The 18,389-nt window shown below is 47.4% G+C and overlaps 1 protein-coding gene across 4 annotated transcripts in view; it reads left to right on the forward strand.

The window, feature by feature from the left end:
* TLR5 (toll like receptor 5) overlaps positions 1–16,808 on the forward strand; it is a 41,448-nt gene extending 24,640 nt beyond the window's left edge. For 3 of the 4 annotated variants that reach the window (XM_006270883.4, XM_014598157.3, XM_014598156.3), the window contains exon 4: positions 836–4,222. In XM_006270883.4, the coding sequence (XP_006270945.1) occupies positions 840–3,422 (2,583 nt within the window). In that variant the 5' untranslated portion in view covers positions 836–839 and the 3' untranslated portion in view covers positions 3,423–4,222. Of the gene's footprint in view, positions 1–835; positions 4,223–14,611; positions 14,749–16,068; positions 16,192–16,515 lie in introns of those variants that run through there. The other variant, XR_001372174.3, reaches the window with a different exon arrangement.
* The last annotated feature ends 1,581 nt before the right edge of the window (positions 16,809–18,389 follow it).

The following is an 18,389-nucleotide window of genomic DNA, read 5'->3' on the forward strand; positions in this document are numbered from 1 at the left end:
GACTACTACTGCACTGCTCCATCCCATTCTCCACATGCCAGCTCAGGCTCCACCACCCCAACCCTGGCCCTGTACACATCAGATAGGTGCCTAGCTTTCTGGCCCCACCCCCAGCCCTGCACACACCAAACTGTACCCCCCACCCCCTCCCCCCCATATCCAGCCTGGCCCCATGTGTGCCAGATCAGGTCCTACTTCCTCACCCCAGCTCCAGCCCAGCATGTACCATGGGATCCCACATGTAGGACCATGCCATCTGACCTGTGAGGCCTGGAATTTTGGCAGTGGGGAGCAGGGGCAGTATGATGTGCCACCACTCCACCCCCCACACTCCCAACCAGGTTTCTGGACCCTTGCAGAGTCTGGCAGGCCACATCATGCAGCTCTGTGGGCTAGATCTGGCCTGCGAATCAGGGGTTGAGCACCTGTGCCCTAGAATACACCATTCACAGTACTAAAAAAAAGTTTGCTCTACTTTGCTTGAGGAATGAGTTTTCAAGCTATTCCACTAACATTGACCCATGAGTAGTGTGACTTTGGACCACAGTTTTCATAAATGACTAATGATTTCTGACTGCCTTAAAGTGAGCTTGATTTTTCAGAGAACTGACACTTGTCATCCTCTGAACACCCATCTACTGAACTTCAGGTCCTTTTAAGAGTTTCCAGGCTGGACACTCCAAAAACAGAGGCACCCAAAATCACTAGTCATGTCTGACTATCTTGGCCTGGGTCTTTCATTCTGTAATATTAAAAATTTGCTCCAGCACTTTATTAATTAGACAGCTAGTTTTTATTTTGTTCTTACAAGTTTCTTGTTCTTTTTTCCATGCAGCATCATGATATTACATCAGCAGTTAATACTTCTCATAGGAACATCATTGTTAGCAAGAGAAATCTTTGCATCAACGAGCTGCTTTTCAAAACACCAAATTTCCATGTATTATTTCTGCAACCTCACAGAGATTCCACTTGTCCCCAGTGACACTGTTAAATTTCTGCTAAGTTTCAATAACATCAAGCAAGTGAATGCAAACTCCTTCCCTCTTCTAGAGCAGTTACTGCTTTTAGAAATAGGATTACAGTTTACCCATAGTGTTACAATAGGGAAAGCAGCTTTTGAGAACCTGCCAAACCTTCAAGTTTTAGATTTAGGAGCCAATAGGCATCTTTATCTGGATCCTGATGCTTTTGTGAGTTTATCAAATTTAACTGTTCTCCGGCTCTTTGGCAATGCTCTTGGGGATTACATTCTGCAAGACAACTATTTTCAAGATTTGATTTCTTTAGAAGATTTGGATCTTTCTTCAAACAGGATCACGAGCCTTCGTCCTCATCCCTTGTTTTACAATCTAAAATCCTTGAAAAGGGTGAACCTGAAATACAACTGGATACAGATCTTGTGTGAAGGAAACCTTGATAGCTTCCAAGGAAAAACCTCTTTAATATTTAGTCTCAATTCTAATCATTTATATTACTCAAGTTCAGTGGACTGGGCCAAATGTGGAAATCCTTTAAGAAATATTAACCTGGACACACTGGATGTTGGTAGCAATGGCTGGCATGTAGATATAGTGCGAAACTTCAGCACAGCTGTAGAGGGAACGTCAATTACTTTTCTGAAACTCGACCACCACATAATGGGTATGGGATTTGGGTTTGTGAATATCAAAGATCCAGACAACTCCACATTTGCAGGGCTAGCAAGAAGTGGCCTTCGTTTGCTTGATATTTCACAGGGTTTTATTTTCTCTCTCAACCCTGGTGTTTTTCAAAAACTCACTGATTTGGAATGGCTGAACCTTTACAACAACAAGATAAATCAGATCCAAAAGGGAGCATTTTTTGGCCTGGGAAAGCTAAACTTTCTCAATCTATCATATAACCTTCTGGGGGAGCTGTATGATTTCACTTTTGGGGGGCTTCGTAATGTAGCCATTATCGATTTGCAAAAAAATCATATTGGGGCGATTAGGGAGAATTCATTCAAGGACCTACTAAGATTAAAGATGGTGAATCTCCGTGATAATGCTATTAAAATGATTCCTTCTCTCCCAACCCTGACCACTGCTTATTTAGGAGAAAATAAGTTAGTATCTGTAAGATACCGAATAGCTGCCATGTACCTTGACTTGGAAAAAAACAGGTTGGAAAACTTGGGTGACTTGTACATTCTTTCCCAAATTCCAGATATTCAGTATATCTTTTTAAAACAAAATCGTTTCTCATACTGTGTAAAACCTGATAATGTTACGGCAAACAGCCAGTTAATCTACTTGGATCTTGGAGAAAATATGATAAAGCTTGTGTGGGACAGAAATTTATGTCTGGATGTGTTCTGGGCACTTTCCAAACTTCAGGTCCTTCACCTGAACAACAACTACCTTACTACCCTTCCACAGGATATATTTAGGGGCCTAGCATCACTAAACAGACTCAACCTAGCCTCCAACCTGTTGTCTTACCTCTCTCCTGGTGTTTTTCCTGAGAGCCTGAAGAACCTTAACATATCTGGAAACCAACTTCTTTCTCCTGACCCTGGTGTCTTCATGACTTTGAGCATCCTGGATATAACACACAACAGGTACTTCTGTGATTGCACTTTAAGCAACCTGCTGTTGTGGTTAAATACAACCAATACGACTTTAGCTGGTTCACAGGATGACATATACTGTGTACACCCACCTGCTTTTGCAGGGGTTCCACTCTCTTTATTGTTATTTGATGGTTGTAATGAAGATGAAATCCTGAAGCCTCTACAGTTTGCAGTGTTCATCTTCACCTCAGTTGTTCTGGTAATGTTCATAACAGCTGTCATCGTTTTTATTCACCTTCGGGGGACTTGTTTTGTCTGGTATAAGACAATTACGAGAATTTTGGTAGATGACCTTCGTCAAGCACCAGATGCAAGTGCATATATATATGATGCCTATCTATGCTACAGCAGAAAAGACTTTGAATGGGTTCAGAATTCTTTACTAAAGCACCTGGATTCTCAGTATTCTGACAAAAACAGATTCACTTTGTGCTTTGAAGAAAGAGATTTTCTGCCAGGTGAAGATCATATTAGTAATATCCGTGACGCTATTTGGAACAGCAGAAAGACGATCTGCATTGTGACAAGGCAGTTTCTCAAGGATGGGTGGTGCGTAGAAGCCTTAAATTTTGCCCAAAGCAGATACTTCTGTGATCTGAAAGATGTCCTCATTGTGGTGGTGGTTGGGTCACTTTCTCAGTATCAGTTGATGAAATACAAACCAGTTAGAGTCTTCATGCAAAGGAGTCAATACATGCGATGGCCTGAGGACCATCAGGATATAGGCTGGTTTTTAAATAACCTGTCTCACCAAATTCTTACAGAAAAAAAAGTGAAAAAGAAATCTAATGTTATGGAACTGCAATCTATTTTGACAATCTCATAGCTGAAAAAGCTATTCATTAGGGGTGTGCAAAGCGGGCCCTATTTGATTCGGATTTGGATTTGGCCCAAATTGGGGATGGTGATTCGATTAATTGATTCAGATTACTGTCCCCGATTCGATGCGGCCGAATCCAAATCTGAAGATTCAATGCCAATTCAGAGAATCGACGATTTGGACATACAGAGTTTTAAATGTTTTTTCTACATACAGCAAGGTACCAGAGCGGCTCGTGAATGCTGCGATGCTGGGGCAGATGGAGTGTCCCACGGGAACATGGGGGGTCCCCCCATGTGCTCGGTGGCAAACCCAGGAGTGGACCGGCGGTATTTCCAGTCCACTTCTGGATCTGCTGGGGAGTGCACTGGGGGTCCTCCCCCCGTGCCACCCTGGCTCAGTGATCAGCCATATGGGGACCCCAGGTGCCCCCTCAGATGCAGGAGGCACCTGTCGCTAAGCTGGGAGGGGGTACGGGGAGGCCCAGCACGTTCTCCAGTAGACCTGGAAGTGCTTCTGGTCCACTTCCAGGTCTGCTGCTAAGCACGCTGGGGAGCCCCCTGTGCTCCCCTGGGACACCACTATCTGTCATTATATTGCTTTGTAGATCTTTCAGCAGGCACGTGTGGAGCATGGGGTACCTTACTTTATTATGACCTCTTCTTGCATCATTTGAAACAACAAACTACCTCAGGGATATGAAGGCTGTCATCAATAGGCATTTCTCACAGCCATCATTGGAGCAGGTGTCCCCAGCTTGTGCCCACCTTTGAAAGGGGAAAATAAATTGTTTCAGTGTCATTTGAGTGGTTGTCTGCATGACTTTTTGTTGAACAGTCAGCTGTGATGCCCCTGTTCCAACTGAAGTAGGGTGTTTGAATCATTAGGGCCTGGAACTGATTGCATGTACCCAGTGGACCACATTTTAGAAGTAATTGGTCTTCATGCTACAAGCATCATAAGCATTAAGGCTGGGATTTTAAAAAACTTTCTTGAGATTTATATATCCAAGTCCTATTGAAATAAAATGGAAAATAAAGTAATTCTCATCTTTTAACAAGTTATAGTATTGTGAACAAGATTCTGAGGTTAAAGGAATAGCAACTAAATGAAGTACTACAAGAAAATCAGGTTGGCACAGATTGATTCTTGTACCTCATATCGGAGCTATTCACTAGTATTTTGTGCTGAATTTAGACTACTGCATTAAGAGAAGTCTTGGGAGAACCAAGATCATACTCATTTCTTCCATCAAGTATTTTCCAGAGTTTTATCAGACTCACAATCTGCAGGGTTAGAATAGAAGCCTGATATGTGCATTGGTGAGACAGTAAAGCATTTCCTAAATGTATATATACATATGTGCATATACACATACATATGTATGTATGATTTTGTACATTTGTGCAGTTAAAACTTAGAAAGGGGAAAATACCAGTATGGTCAAGGAGAGAAGCAAGCCTTCCACTACTATGCTAAGAAGGCATAGTGAATGGATTTGTTAGATAAACCTATTGGTCAGTTGAACCTTGTTTACATGCTTATACTGTTTTAACAATACCGGCAAAGTTAAAGAAGTACAACTCTGGTGGACCTGAATGCAATTTCGTTAGTTCAAATGTGCTGGTGGTATGACATATTTCATTTTTAATAGAAAATTATTTCTATTACACCATTAGAACTCTGCCTACATTAAGCATTGCATTGGCATAACTATGTCAGTAAAAAAATATCTCCACTCTAACCAACATAGTCATCTTGGCATAGAAACTGTATGTAGACCAGACAGTAAAGAATTCTTATCTAAGAGAAAAAAAGACAGTGGAAGAGAGTGGATTGTGCTCATCCTCCCCTGGGTGGTGCTGTTGGACTGGATAAAATCTAGGACTTCAGCTTGTTCCTGCATCAACTCCATTGCACAGGAGCTGTTTGCAAGGGGGAAATAAGTTGTTGAATAACTAACCTGCTACATAGCATAATTTGAAAAGAACCCTGTAGCTCTGTCAGTAGAGCCTGTGCCTCTGCTTTCTTTTGAATTTGTGCATTTTTCAAAGTGCTCTGAAAATATTTGACATCTTTTAATCAGTGCAAATGTGAAATATTTACCCATGCCTTGTGAGGCTGAGGTTATGCCAAGAAATATTTCACATTAAACCTTGACTGCTGAGATCCCATGCTCTAAGGCCAGCGTCTTCCTCCTTCTCCACATCCCATATCTTTCCACTTCCAATTAAAGCAGTAGAAACAGATTTAAGTCCATACTACCGAATTCATATCCAGATTGAGATGGCAAAATCCCACAAAGAGGTGGGTCTGAGATTTTGTTCAGTCCTTTATAGATGTACTGGGGAAGTCGGATGTAGGTATTGACATACACTCAAAATATAGGGGTCAGCTCTAGTTAAACCAATTGCAAAGTGTTTGTTTTCCTGAGACAATCCCAGCTTGTAAAACTTAAATTTAATGAAGCCCTACGTAGGAAGCCAAGTACATAGGCAGGTACCTAACAGGGTTCTTCCATCTCTTTTCTTAGATTCTCTAAATTGCAGGATCCTTGAATCAGTCTCCTCATAGTGCATGGCAGAGTCAGGGGAGGGAACCGTAGACAGGGAGCTATTTGTTCCTCATGTCTCAGGCTCTAGAGAGAGAAGCCTTGTATTTCTAAGAACCTGCTGAGAAGATGCAGGGGAGTGTGTTAAAAAGGGGTAACACTTCTCTCACCGCAGACTAATGTAAGGCCAGAATACACAGGCCTACACAGACCCTTTGCAAGCTCCAGTACTGTGAAAGAGGCAGGAGGGGTGGTGCCTCTGAAATACAGATCCTGGCTGTTCCAGACCATGGAGTGCCCTTAGAAGGCTGCTGAAATTAAAGCAGAAGCTCTTTTGCCCAGCCCATTCTGCAGCTTGTGCTGCTCTTCCTCAGGACACAGCCCAAAGCTAAACCCCAGTGATATATACCCACAGGCAGCAGCCTCCCAGCATGACTGTCAGTCTGGAACAGGCCTTTCAAGGCTCCACTAACCCCCTTTGAATAGTGTGCCACATCAGCACTGCTTCCTTGACAGAGTCCTTGAGGGCTTCGCTGCTGGCCAGATCCAGCCCATGGAGCCGCAGTATCCAGACCATGGTGCTACCCTTAGGTCTGGAGCTGACCTACATGCGACATAGACCCTGTAATCACCCCCCCCACCTCCAGCTGCTTTGGGACATGCAGCACCCACCCAACATGGGCTGGGACACGTACCACACACAGCACCCTCTCCAGCCAGTCTGGGACCCAGGCAGCATGTGTCCTCCCTGCCTGTGCCCCGTCCTGACCGTTCCAGGGCAGGCATTATGTCCAGAGTTGGTCCCAGACCAGTTTGAGTGGGTGCCCCATGTGGCATGAGCCCTGGATCAACCCCCAATGGGCACCGCATGCAGTGCAGTCCTGAACTGGCTGGGCAAGTGGTGAGTGCAATGGATCCATTGCAGGGTGACGAGGGGGGCACAGGTCCATGGACCCAGTTTGTCCTGCAGGGCCAGCCATTAGGGCTGTGTGAAGCGTTGGTAGCCGATTCAATTCAGAGATTCAACCTGACTCTCCAAATCTGAATCAAATTGGGAGACCTGTTAAAAAGTCCGAAATGAATCATTGATTCATAGATATTAGGGTTGGAAGGGACCTCAATAGATCATTGAGTCCGACCCCCTGCATAGGCAGGAAAGTGCTGGGTTCAGATGACTCCAGCCAGATGCCTATCTAACCTCCTCTTAAAGACTCCCAGGGTAGGGGAGAGCACCAGCTCCCTTGGGAGCCCATTCCAGATTTTGGCCACTAACTGTGAAGAAGTTCTTCCTAACGTCCAGTCTAAATCTGCTCTCTGCTAGCTTATGGCCATTATTTCTTGTGACCCCCAGGGGCACCTTGGTGAGTAAAGCCTCACCAATTCCCTTCTGTGCCCCCGTGATGAACTTATAGGCAGCCACAAGGTCGCCTCAACCTTCTCTTGCGAAGGCTGAAGAAGTCCAGGTGCCCCAGTCTCTCCTCATAGGGCTTGGTCTGCAAGCCCTTAACCATACGAGTGGCCCTTCTCTGGACCCTCTCCAGGTTATCCACATCTCTCTTGAAGTTTCATAGTTTCATAGTAATTAGGGGTCAGAAGGGACCTGAATAGATCATCTAGTCTAACCCCCTGCCACTGGTTGGAGCACACACTGGGATCACATGACCCCAGACAGGTGTTCATCCAACCTCTTTTTGAATTTACTCAAGATAGCAGCAAAAACCACTTACCTAGGAAGTTGGTTCCAGATCTTAGCTACCCTGACAGTGAAATAGTGCCTCCTAATCTAACTTGAACCTATTCTCTAGCAGCTTCTGGCCATTGTTCCGGAAGCCTCTGAATTAATTTGGAGAGATTTGGTACCCATTCGGAGATTCAGCCATAGATTAAATGGGCAGCAGTCCTCGAGGACGCTGGACACAGCTGCCTCCAGCTGGTAAGTCTGTTGTGGTGGGCAGAAGGGGGAGGGAAGGGGTGTGCAGGGTGGGGGGGGGCAGATCAATGCCTCCACAGCAAGGGAGGGATTGGGGCTGGGACAAGCTGCCCAGCCAAGGCAGGGGGGCATGGGATTTGGGAGCGGGGCTCCTGCCACTGCATGCCACCAGTCCAGGCACAGGAGCAGATGTGTGCCCCCAGATCCACGCAGGGCAGGCTGGGCCAGGCTGCGCTCCAGACAGGTGGCAGAAGGCACTGGGAGTGGGGGCTATGTCCTCCCACCACTAGCCCAGTTGGGATGAGGAGGCACGGGACAGTGCCACTGCGCTGCCTCAGACAAGTGGCATGTAGCAGCAGAAGCTGCTCCAGCCTCCCCGACAAGCCACAGCTCTACCCCGCCATGTCCCGGCTGGGCAAGCAGTAGCAGGGAATGGGGGCAGTGCGTGCACCCAGATCGGGGAGAGGCTGGCAGCAGGAGCTATGGGAAATTTTCTGGTGGCTGCAGCCCCCCCATAGCTCCTGCTCCACTGCTGTCTGTGGGGCAGGTGAAGGCAAGGTTGCACTCCGGGTTGCGACTGGGGCTAGCCACCTGGGGTACAGTCCAGCCCAACCCACCCTGTGCAGATCTTGGAGCACATGCCCGCTTGCATGCCCTCCCAGACCGGTGGCACACAGTGGTGGGAGTCCCCCTCCCCGAGTCCCGTGCCCCTCTGCCCTGGCTGGGCAGCTTGTCTCAGCCCCAGCGCCAATCCCTACCTTGCTGTGGGGGCATTGATCTGCCCCCCCACGCCCCTTCCCCCCGCCCTCCACCCACCACAACAGACTTACCAGCTGGAGGCAGCTGTGTCCAGTGTGGTTGAGGACTGCTGCCTGTTTAAGCTATGGCCAAATCTCTGAATCAGCACCGAATCTTCAATTCTGAATTGAATCAGGACAGTGATTTGAATCACTGAATTGAATCACTATCCCTCCGAATTGACAAAATCCGAATCGAATACTTGCCACTTCGCATAGGCCTACCAGCCATGTGTCATGCATCCAACCGATAGAGCCAGATGAGTTTGAAACCCCTGGCTTGGGGTTTCCTCTTAAACATTTTGTTCCAGGATACATTTAAATAATTAAGTGGGTAATATTTTAAACTATTGTTTTAAACTTTAGCTGCTTTGATAAGCATTGCTGAAACCTAGAAGGGACCTCAGGAGGCTATTCATTTCCTTACTACTTTGTTATTGTTGGGGTGCATGCAAATGTCTATGGGGAAATTATTTCAAAGTGGTCCAAAGCTCCTCTTTCATCCCAACAACTCACTGTGAAAAAGTATTGGCTTCTAGGCTGGGACCTGCTACCATTACAATGGGAAGAGCCTCCTCAGCCAGGTCACAGAACTCCGTCATTTCCTATAGGCAGCCTCCTTCTCTTGAATGGAAGGGCACAGGGTGTTATCAAGAAAGGACTGTAAATGCCTGATACTGCTCTTCACCACAGGAACTGCAGAAGTATCCAGCACACAAAGGAGAATGACTACATTTGATTAATTAAGCTCATAAATTGTGCCTTGGTCCCATAACTATTGATCGGCTTCCCTTTAGGCTCACCAAGAACATTACAGCGCTATTAGAATTTTATGGCTCTTTAGTTAAGGATACTCTCATCAGTTTTACTCACCTTGCTTGACTGAAGACATTAAGTCACTGGAGAGCATCCAGCTTGGGGTGTGAAGTGCGACAGGCTTTCAAACAGGCTATTATGATAGGAGCGGGTGAATTTATTTGCAGAGGCAGCAGCTTGAAGATTCAGAGGACAATGACTCAACTTCATAAACTGTCAGTGGAGACCAGAGAGAAGAACTATGCTGCAAGCATGAGTGCCTCAACATCCCCACCACAACCACTGCATGAGTTTTATAAATATTAGTGCATCCTTAGGGAAACGCATGTTGTTTTGGTGGAGAAACTGGCAAAACAGCTAGCCCTGGTCACACAGGGACCCTTCAGCCAGGCCAAGACTAGAAGTCTGGAGTGCCTGGACCCCAGGTCTTCCTCAGTACTGTACAAAGTCCCATTGAGTCTTCAGGTAGAAATCACCAAAAATACGTATAATGCACATATAGAATACCACAAAACCAAGAATCCTCTTCTCTCCTACCAGTATGTGCAATGGCTGGGGCAAGGTAACACAAGGTCATGTGTTGTTCCCACTGCTGCTATGTGCAACCCCGCTGAAGTCACTGGGGATCCTGAAGTACAAGAGATCTGTCCCCCCAGGCCTAAGAGGTGGGGGGAAAAGTCTCATGGTGACTTACATGGTGACACTAATGTCATCTGTTTGGGGCAACATTGGTCCCCACAGCATGTTCCTCTCTGTTTTCTGTGGTCTAAATCTGAATGTTCCCAGGTGATGGAGTTGTTGCCACTTCCCTTTGAAGGGTCTTGACATTGTTCAGCTCTCACCCTAGTTACCACCCAGGGACCTCAACAGGTGCTAAGAGAAAATGCTGGCGTAGATAGGGCCCTTCCCATGCTAAGAGACCTCAACATAGTCTGCTCAGAATCACACTGCCCTTTTTTTGACCCTCAGTCACATCACAAACCTATTTCATTTCCTGACCACCAGGTCTCTATGAACATTCCCACTCTCCTAGTTCTCCTTGCCAGTGAGTGCCTGTTTCAGGTTAGTTCGCCCCCTCCCTTCCTCCTCCTTATGCCATTCATATTATTTTACAATGGCTTTAACCCGCCCTCCCTTGCTAAAGCTGAGACTACAGGCAGTAGGGCTGTGCGAAGCTTTGGTACCTGATTCGATTTGGAGGAGATTCAGCCTGATTCGGTGGCTGTATCTCCAAATCTGAATCAAATCAGGAGACCCATTAAAAGGTCCAAATCAAACCAGAAACCTCTGAATTGATTCAGAGAGATTCAGAGATTCAGAAGGCTTGCAGGAAACAGAAACTGAGAAGAGGGAGGGGAATGGGTTGATCTTCTATATATGGAAAAGGCTGAGGGTGGGGAAAGGCTTCTCTGATATTGACATCTGCAGCTGGCCAGTGACTGTGATCTTTCCCTGAGTTCCCTTCCAATCACAGTGCTTTGGTGGAGTGACATAGCAACAACATATCAAGCTGGGTCTGGAGTGATCTGTGCCTTTTGTGAGCTCTCTCTCTCTTGGAGCAGCAGCATCTGAAAGGCTGTCTCTTGTTAGCTAATCTCTCTTCTTGTAAATTGTATCCAATCCTTTCCTACTTACCCTTGCCTACAATCCCGATTGTTATCCCTATCCATTCCTTTCAATATATTCTTCCCCCAAAATCCTCTTATTTGTTCTTGTTAGTCTGTCTTGATTCTTTCCCCCCACAAAAATAAATCTGTGTTTTCCCTGACAGTGTGCCATCATTGTGCAGAAAAGCACAACATATATTACACACACACACATTTTGCAGCACACCAAACATTATGAAGCGTGCTGGAAAAGTAGGTGCCAGGTCTTCTGGCAGGGGAGGAAGAGGGGGCAGAAGGAGACCTGTAAGTTCCCTTCACTTTTCCTGGCAGCGATGAGTCTCATGCTGCTAGTGCGAGCAAGGAGGTGGTAGCAGTGCCTGCACCTGCACCACCACCACTAACCAGCACCAGCATGACATTCTCCACCCCAATTTCAGTTCCCAGCATGAGCCTTCCAGTGCCAGAGGAGAAGCTGGATCTGGAAGCAGAGGAGCTGAGGGCCATAGCAAAGGAAATTCTTGAGAAGAAGGGGGAATCTGAGTTTGTGTTCCACACCCCTCAAAGTTCCCCTAGAGGCAGGTCTCCTTCTCTGGAAGGCACTTCAGAGGAGGCTGTGGGGGCAGCTCCTCCTGTTGTTGTGCCTCTGCCTGGTGATGAGGGGGATAAGGCAGACCCAGAAGTGAGTGGGTAGTGTAGTGTGGGATCATTCTGAGGTGGCAGATGATCCTAGGTATGCTACCTGCCTGCTCTGCTGAAGGCAGATCAGTGGGGCAAGGAGGTGAAACACTCCGCCACCACGGTGATGCTGCTGCATCTCAGGAGGCAGCACCCCTCTTGCCCCTGTTCCTCCTCAGCCTGGCACCAGTGGAAGCATGCCCAAAAAGAAGTCCCCCTCTCTCTCCAAAGCCCCCGTCCCCATGAAGTAGAGGCAGGCCATCCTGGAGTGGTGTGGGAAAGCAGAAGACAAAGTGGGACGCATTGCAAGGGCAAGCGAGATCACCCAGAACATTGGGGAGATGCTTGCTGTGGATGGCCAGCCCTTCTCCTTTGAGCGGCCAGGGTTCAGGCAGCACATGGCTCTTGTGTCCCCATCCTACCAAGTGTCTGCACACACCACCTTTAGCAGGACGGTGGTGTCCTCCCTGGATGAGGCATGCAGGGAGTACTTGAGGGATGAGCTGTGGAAGGCAGGTCCGCAGGTAGCTTTGCACTTCATCTTGAACATCTGGAGCAGCTGGGGTGGAGATCATACCTACCTCTCCCTCATAGGGCACTGGTGTGACCAGTCAGGCCATTAGTGGCCTCTCCTTCAAGTGGAGGTGATGGATAAGTCCCACATGGCAAGGGAGATCATGGTGGCCATGAACTGCATGGTGAAGGGGTGACTTGTTGGGCAAGGCAAGCTCACCTGTGGGTTCATGGTCACTGACAATGGGGCTAACATGGTCAAGGCAGTGCATGATGCCAACTTTGTTAGCATCTGCTGTGTGGCACAAAAGTTCCACCTCGTAGTCAAAGATGCCTTGGAGGGGGGCAGGGCTGCTGGTGCCGGTGCCACCAGCAAGCTCATTTGAAAATGCATGAAGGTGGCAGGCTACTTCCACTGGAGCATCAAGGGGGCCAAGATGTGGTGGGACAAGCAGGCAGGACTGACCATCCCACAGCACAAAATCATGCATGATGTGGAGACTTGGTGGAACTCCACATACCTGATGCTCGAGAAGCTGGTTGAGCAACAGAAGGCCATCCATGAGATGGCCTTTGTTGGGGAGATTGGGATCGGTGCCCCCCTTAACAAAACAGAGTGGGATACCATCTCCCAGATCTTGGTGGTCCTCAAGCCATTCCTTGAGGCCACCGAGAACCTCAGCACTGGCTATATCCTCCTTAGCCAGGTGATCCCCATAGTGAAGGAGCTTGAGAATCAAATGGAGAAGTTCCAGGGGATCAATGTTACTGGCTGGGGCAAGCCACTTTCCCCAGAGGTGCAGGCACTGGTGAAGCAGCTGAAGGAGGGCATCAAAAAATGGCTGGTCCACTGTGGTCAAATACAGTCCATGTGCTGGCAGGCATGTACAACCCGAGGGTGAAGGGGAGTGTCTGCAGCAGCAAAACCCTCGATCACTGGACAGAGGTGCTGGTGAACAGAGGCAGAAGGGCAGAGGTGGGGGGACATGGAAGAGGGGAATCCACTTTCCCATGCCAGCACTCCAACAAGCTAAATCTCCTCCACCACAGCCGCTACCCTCCACACTCTGCACCCATTTGCTTTTTTTATTTGCTTTCAGAACCTTGAGGTGCACTTTCACAGAAACCCCTGCACCACTCTGACTGAAACCTGGCAGGCCTCATGCCTGCATGAGGGGCTACCATCCCCGCTGTTTTCATCCCCTTGTGTGCTTTAACACACACAAGTGATACAAGTTTTTCTTTCAACATTTTGAGGTGCACTTTCACAGACACTCCTGAACCTAACTCCTTGAAACTTGGCAGGCTTCATGCCCTCAGAAGGGGCTACCATCCCTGCTGTTTTCATCTGAATCCACAAAAATATGACAAAGTTATAGGTATTTTAGTGATTCCTCATTATATTCTATATATAGAAAGGGGCTGCCTCCCTGGCCAAGCCTGCAACCCCTTCATAAGTCTAGCTTGCCAGCATTCCTGGGTGTTGGCATCAGGATACCACAATCATTCCATGTCACACACACACACACTTTGCAAAGCAACCCAAAGTAGCTTCCCCCTGCAAAGTCTTTTCCCCCCATTTTTTCCATGGGGTTTTGGCACACTTTTTTGCCTGGGTTTTCGTGCTTTTTCCCAGTCCGGCACCAGCCTTTCTGGAATTTTTTTTACTCCAAAACTAGGTTGGCAGGAGCTGGAGGTGGGGTGGGGGGGTGGGCATCCTGCCCCTCTCAAAGCCTATAAATTGTGGGGGCAGTAGTCAGGGTGCACATATGCTGTATCAACCAGAGAGGTTTGAGGTGCATGACCGACAGCAGCACACCAGAAGGACTCAGCCCAGTGTGGAGAGTTGCCTCTGGGTGGCACAGGAATGCTAATGCAGCGCTTGAAAAGAGTGCAGGCTGCTGCTGCTGAAGTTGGATGCAGTGCAGCGTTTAAGTGCAGGATAAGAGCCACTTTGCGATGTGAGACTTGAAAGACAATACTGCTTTACGGATGCATTGTAAGTGACATCCGACACTTGACTGTGCCCTGAGGGTGGGGAGGTGCATTGTTTACTTCAACTTTGATGTAAATAGAGTTGGTGGATTTAATTGTTGCACAGTATAAAGCCCCGCAGTTGCAGCGCAAGTTTCGGGGTATCAGCTGCCTTTCTCCACCTCACCTCCCTGTTCCCATCCCCCCCATACAGGTGGGGTACCCAAGTTTGGGCAGAAGGCACTACATAGTGGTTTTCCCAAACAAATTGTTTTGCTTGCTTTTAAACTCTCTCCCCCCCCCCCCCCCCGCATTCCTTCCCTTCCTCCCAGTTTTTAGCTCCCGATTGCTATGCTCCATGTTGCTCCCACTGATCACAACAGGCAGAAGGGAAGAACACACGAAGACTGAGAGGGACAGCCAACACTACTTCCTTCTCAAGTGGCAATGCTAGCAATGTCACTGCCAGGTGCCTATTCGCTACTTGTAATATTCTTAGATTCATAATACAGGTTTCCCTTGATTTATGCAGGTTCAATTTATGTGAATTTGCTCTTTTGCAATGACCCTTTTTATACCTGAAATTTGTTATATGCGAGGTAAATTCGCTGTTATGCAAATCAGCATAGGTGCGCTCCCCCCTCCCCCAAGCAGGTAAGTCTGTGAGTTTGTGGGGTGGGAGGGGGGAAGGGGAAGGGAAAGAGCCATGGGGCTGGGGCCCCACTCACTGCAGCCCCTGCTGCAGTTAATCTGGGAGTGGCCAATGCCAGTGGTTTGCAGCCGCTGGGCTGTGCCATACCCTGAATCCCCCGGGGCTCTGCTTCCCCCAGAGCACTGTGCCCTGAACCCTTTGGTGCAGCATAACCCAGTGGCTGCAAGCAGGCGGCGTCTGCTGCTCCCAGGGCTGCAGCAGGGACAGGCAGCTGCCTGCAGTGAGATGGGAACAGGCTGGGGCCAGCGGCTGCTGCAGGCTGGGGCCAGTGGTGACACTAGGCTCTTCCTGGAACTTGGGGTGGGCTGCAGTGAAGGGAGGGGGGCTGCTGTCACCCCAAAATTCTCATAGTCCCCCGCAGCCTGCCCTCTCAGCACCACTGCCGAGCACTGGGAAGAGCCTGGCGCCACCGCCAGTCCCATCCTGCAGCAGCCTCTGGCCCCAGCCTGCTCTCATCCTGCTGCAGGCTGCTGCTCACCCCTGCTGCAGCCCTGGAAGCAGTGGACGCTGCCTGCTTGCAGCCACTGGGCTGCACCACGCCGGGGGGTTCAGGGCATGGTGAGTGGAGAGAAGTGGGGTGAGTGGGGCTGCCACCCACCCCGAGTGCCATGAAGATCCCAGTGCTGCCCCAGCTGCAGCACCGTGAGCAGCAGATACTGCCTGCTTGCAGCCACTGGGCTGCGCTGTGCCCCTCTTCACACCCCTTCCCTAGCCCCAGCCTCACTCCCTTGCTCACCACTGTGGGAATGCATCCCTAGCTGTTTCATTGTAAACTGGGTTTGCTTTATGCGAATTCGATTTATGCACTGTTCCCTGGGAATGCATCTACTGCATAAATAGAGGGATACCTGTACTGAAAAAGCAATTCAGAATTCACCTTTAGCAGTGTATAAAATTTAAGCCTCTCTCCACCACAACGTAGACAGTTTCTAAATAGAGACAAAGGGATAGTATTGTGTGAATACAACTAAGCATGCACTTGAAATAACGATTTTTAAGTTTAAAAATTAATATTTTAGTTTAATGTATGAATATGCAAGTATTTACCAATGATTACTATTTTTTGTCTCTGTTCAGGGTAAGAACAGTCTATGCTGTGTTTGCTTGTCCTGCTTCCAGACTTGTCTGCTGCTCAGCTGTCTAGCCTACAGAGTGCAAGATTTAAAAATGCAGAAAAATGACAAATGTTCAGATATTTCAGTAAGTAGCTGCTTGGACTATGCTTCATTGATTCTTTTCAAAGATGATGTATGCAATGTTCCATTTTTATGTGTTGTTTATATACCCACATTTTTTTAGTTCACTGTGTTTCACTATTTGGGCTCAGTATACTCTCCCATCCAGATAGAAAGGAGCACAGTTATTTCTGGGTGCTGGCCAAGAAATCAAATGGCTGACTTTTGGGCAGTCTGTTCACTTTGTCCAGTAGGTACAGCAAAATAATTAGAATGAAGTTTTGGTATTAGAGTACTGTATTTTCCTAATGATTATAATAAAAATATCTCATGCGTCTCCCTTTTTTAGCTGTCTGCCTTCTTCTGGTGGCTGCCCAAAGAGCTGAGCTGCTGGATCCCAGACTGGACCGGGTGCCTATTCCTAATGATTGTGTTCTCTTGTATCTTGTGAGGACAATGATCCCAAGTAATTCTGTCTATGCTAATGATTAAATTAATAATTATACCAGTAATAATTGTAAAGGATACTTGCACTACTCAAGCTAGAAAGTCATTTTAGTATTGATTGCACATAAATACATACATCGTAAATAAATATGTAATGAATACATAATAAATATGTAATAAAAAATTAAATAAATATGTAAAGACTGTACATAAATAAATATGCCAATAAATAAATACGTAAATCTGGGTGGGGAGAGGGAGGATCCCAGAAATTTATGGCAGGGCCAGCCAGTCATGGTACTGTGGCCATGCAGGGCCTGGGTGTGGTGTGGTGTGAAAGCTGGGGTCTGCTCCAGGGGTGCAGGGTCAGCCACCCCTTGGGGGGGAGCAGCAAAGCGCAGCAAGGAGGGAGGAGCAGGATAAAGTTGGGACACTGGAATGGAAGGGGCTTGTCAGCTCTGAGAAGTGGCAATGGGGAAAAGGGGCATTGTCTGCTGTGGGGGCAGGGGGGTGAGGGGAGTGGAGAGCCCTGAAATTCACAGCAAGGCCAGACACCTGCGGCAGCCTGCCTGGGCATGGTGTGAGAGCACTGAAATTCATGGCAGGGCCAGCCAGCAGCAAGGTGCATGCGAACATGGGGAACAATCTTTTTGGAAACCAAAAAAGTTGTATTTTTCACTAATCTGAACCTTGAACTATAAATCACCAGGAAGAAATTGCAAGATTAGCACCTGGTGTCTTGTTGAAGCATTACAACAGAAATTCCCTGTATTTCTGAGTGAACCCAAGCGGCACCTGGTGGTGAAATCATTGCAAGGCATGGAAAATGCCACTTTTGACCCTGCATCAGATAGACGTTGAAAAAAATAATATGATAAAAATAATCCTCTTAGCACAAATTCAGCCACTAAAAAACAAAACATGTTGGAGGTGGTTTAAATTACCACAATTAAAAACGACTAACATAAAACGAGGCGACAAAGTGGATCTTCAGATGTGATTAAGCTAGCGAAATGGCAATTTTTGTCAGGTGGAAACAGGAAAAGTGCAAGATAGGCAGCCACCCAAAGAGCAGAGTACAGGAGAGGGACACAAGATCTGTTGGGAGGGCAGCATTTACATTGCATTTACACCTGGGAGGGAAGCAGCACATTTGGAAGTGTGAGGAACCACTATAAGCTGAAAGGCTGCACATGGTTCCCTAAACCTTATGACAAATAAACAGGTGGGGGGTCTTTCTGTCCACCAGGAGCAAGTACTGTGGCAAGCAGAGAGGCAGGGAACAAGATACATTTATGGGGTCTGGATATGCAGCACTTACAGTCAAGCATAGTGCATTACTGCGGTGAGTGACTTGATTGACTTCAGTGGGACAATTGCCGGTATAAGCTCTTTTCTTGCTACTAAGTGTGCCAAATGAGCTTGTTTGCATGAGACAGCACTGCCATCCCTAAGCATTCAAACACCAGAAGTCAGGCATCCAGAATTCGAGAAAGGCTTAAAAATAATGAGATTAAAATAAAGAGAGAGAAGAAGGAAGTTAAGTTCATTTTATTTGACTTTTGGTTTTAGAGACTTCTGAGTCACATTTTCAGGGCTTGCTCCACAAAACTACAAGAAAGGTCATATTCTCACAAAAATCCATGAATGCAGGAGCTGGGGCTTTGAGAAGCATACCAGATGCTGCCAGACCCCAAACGGGGAGCTGGCAGGATTGACTGTTCATGGAGTAAGGAAGTGCAGGAGCTGAGACTTCCAGAAGGAATCTAGTTGGGC

Source organism: Alligator mississippiensis, chromosome 1 (genome assembly GCF_030867095.1).
Source record: "Alligator mississippiensis isolate rAllMis1 chromosome 1, rAllMis1, whole genome shotgun sequence".
Taxonomy (NCBI): domain Eukaryota; kingdom Metazoa; phylum Chordata; order Crocodylia; family Alligatoridae; genus Alligator; species Alligator mississippiensis.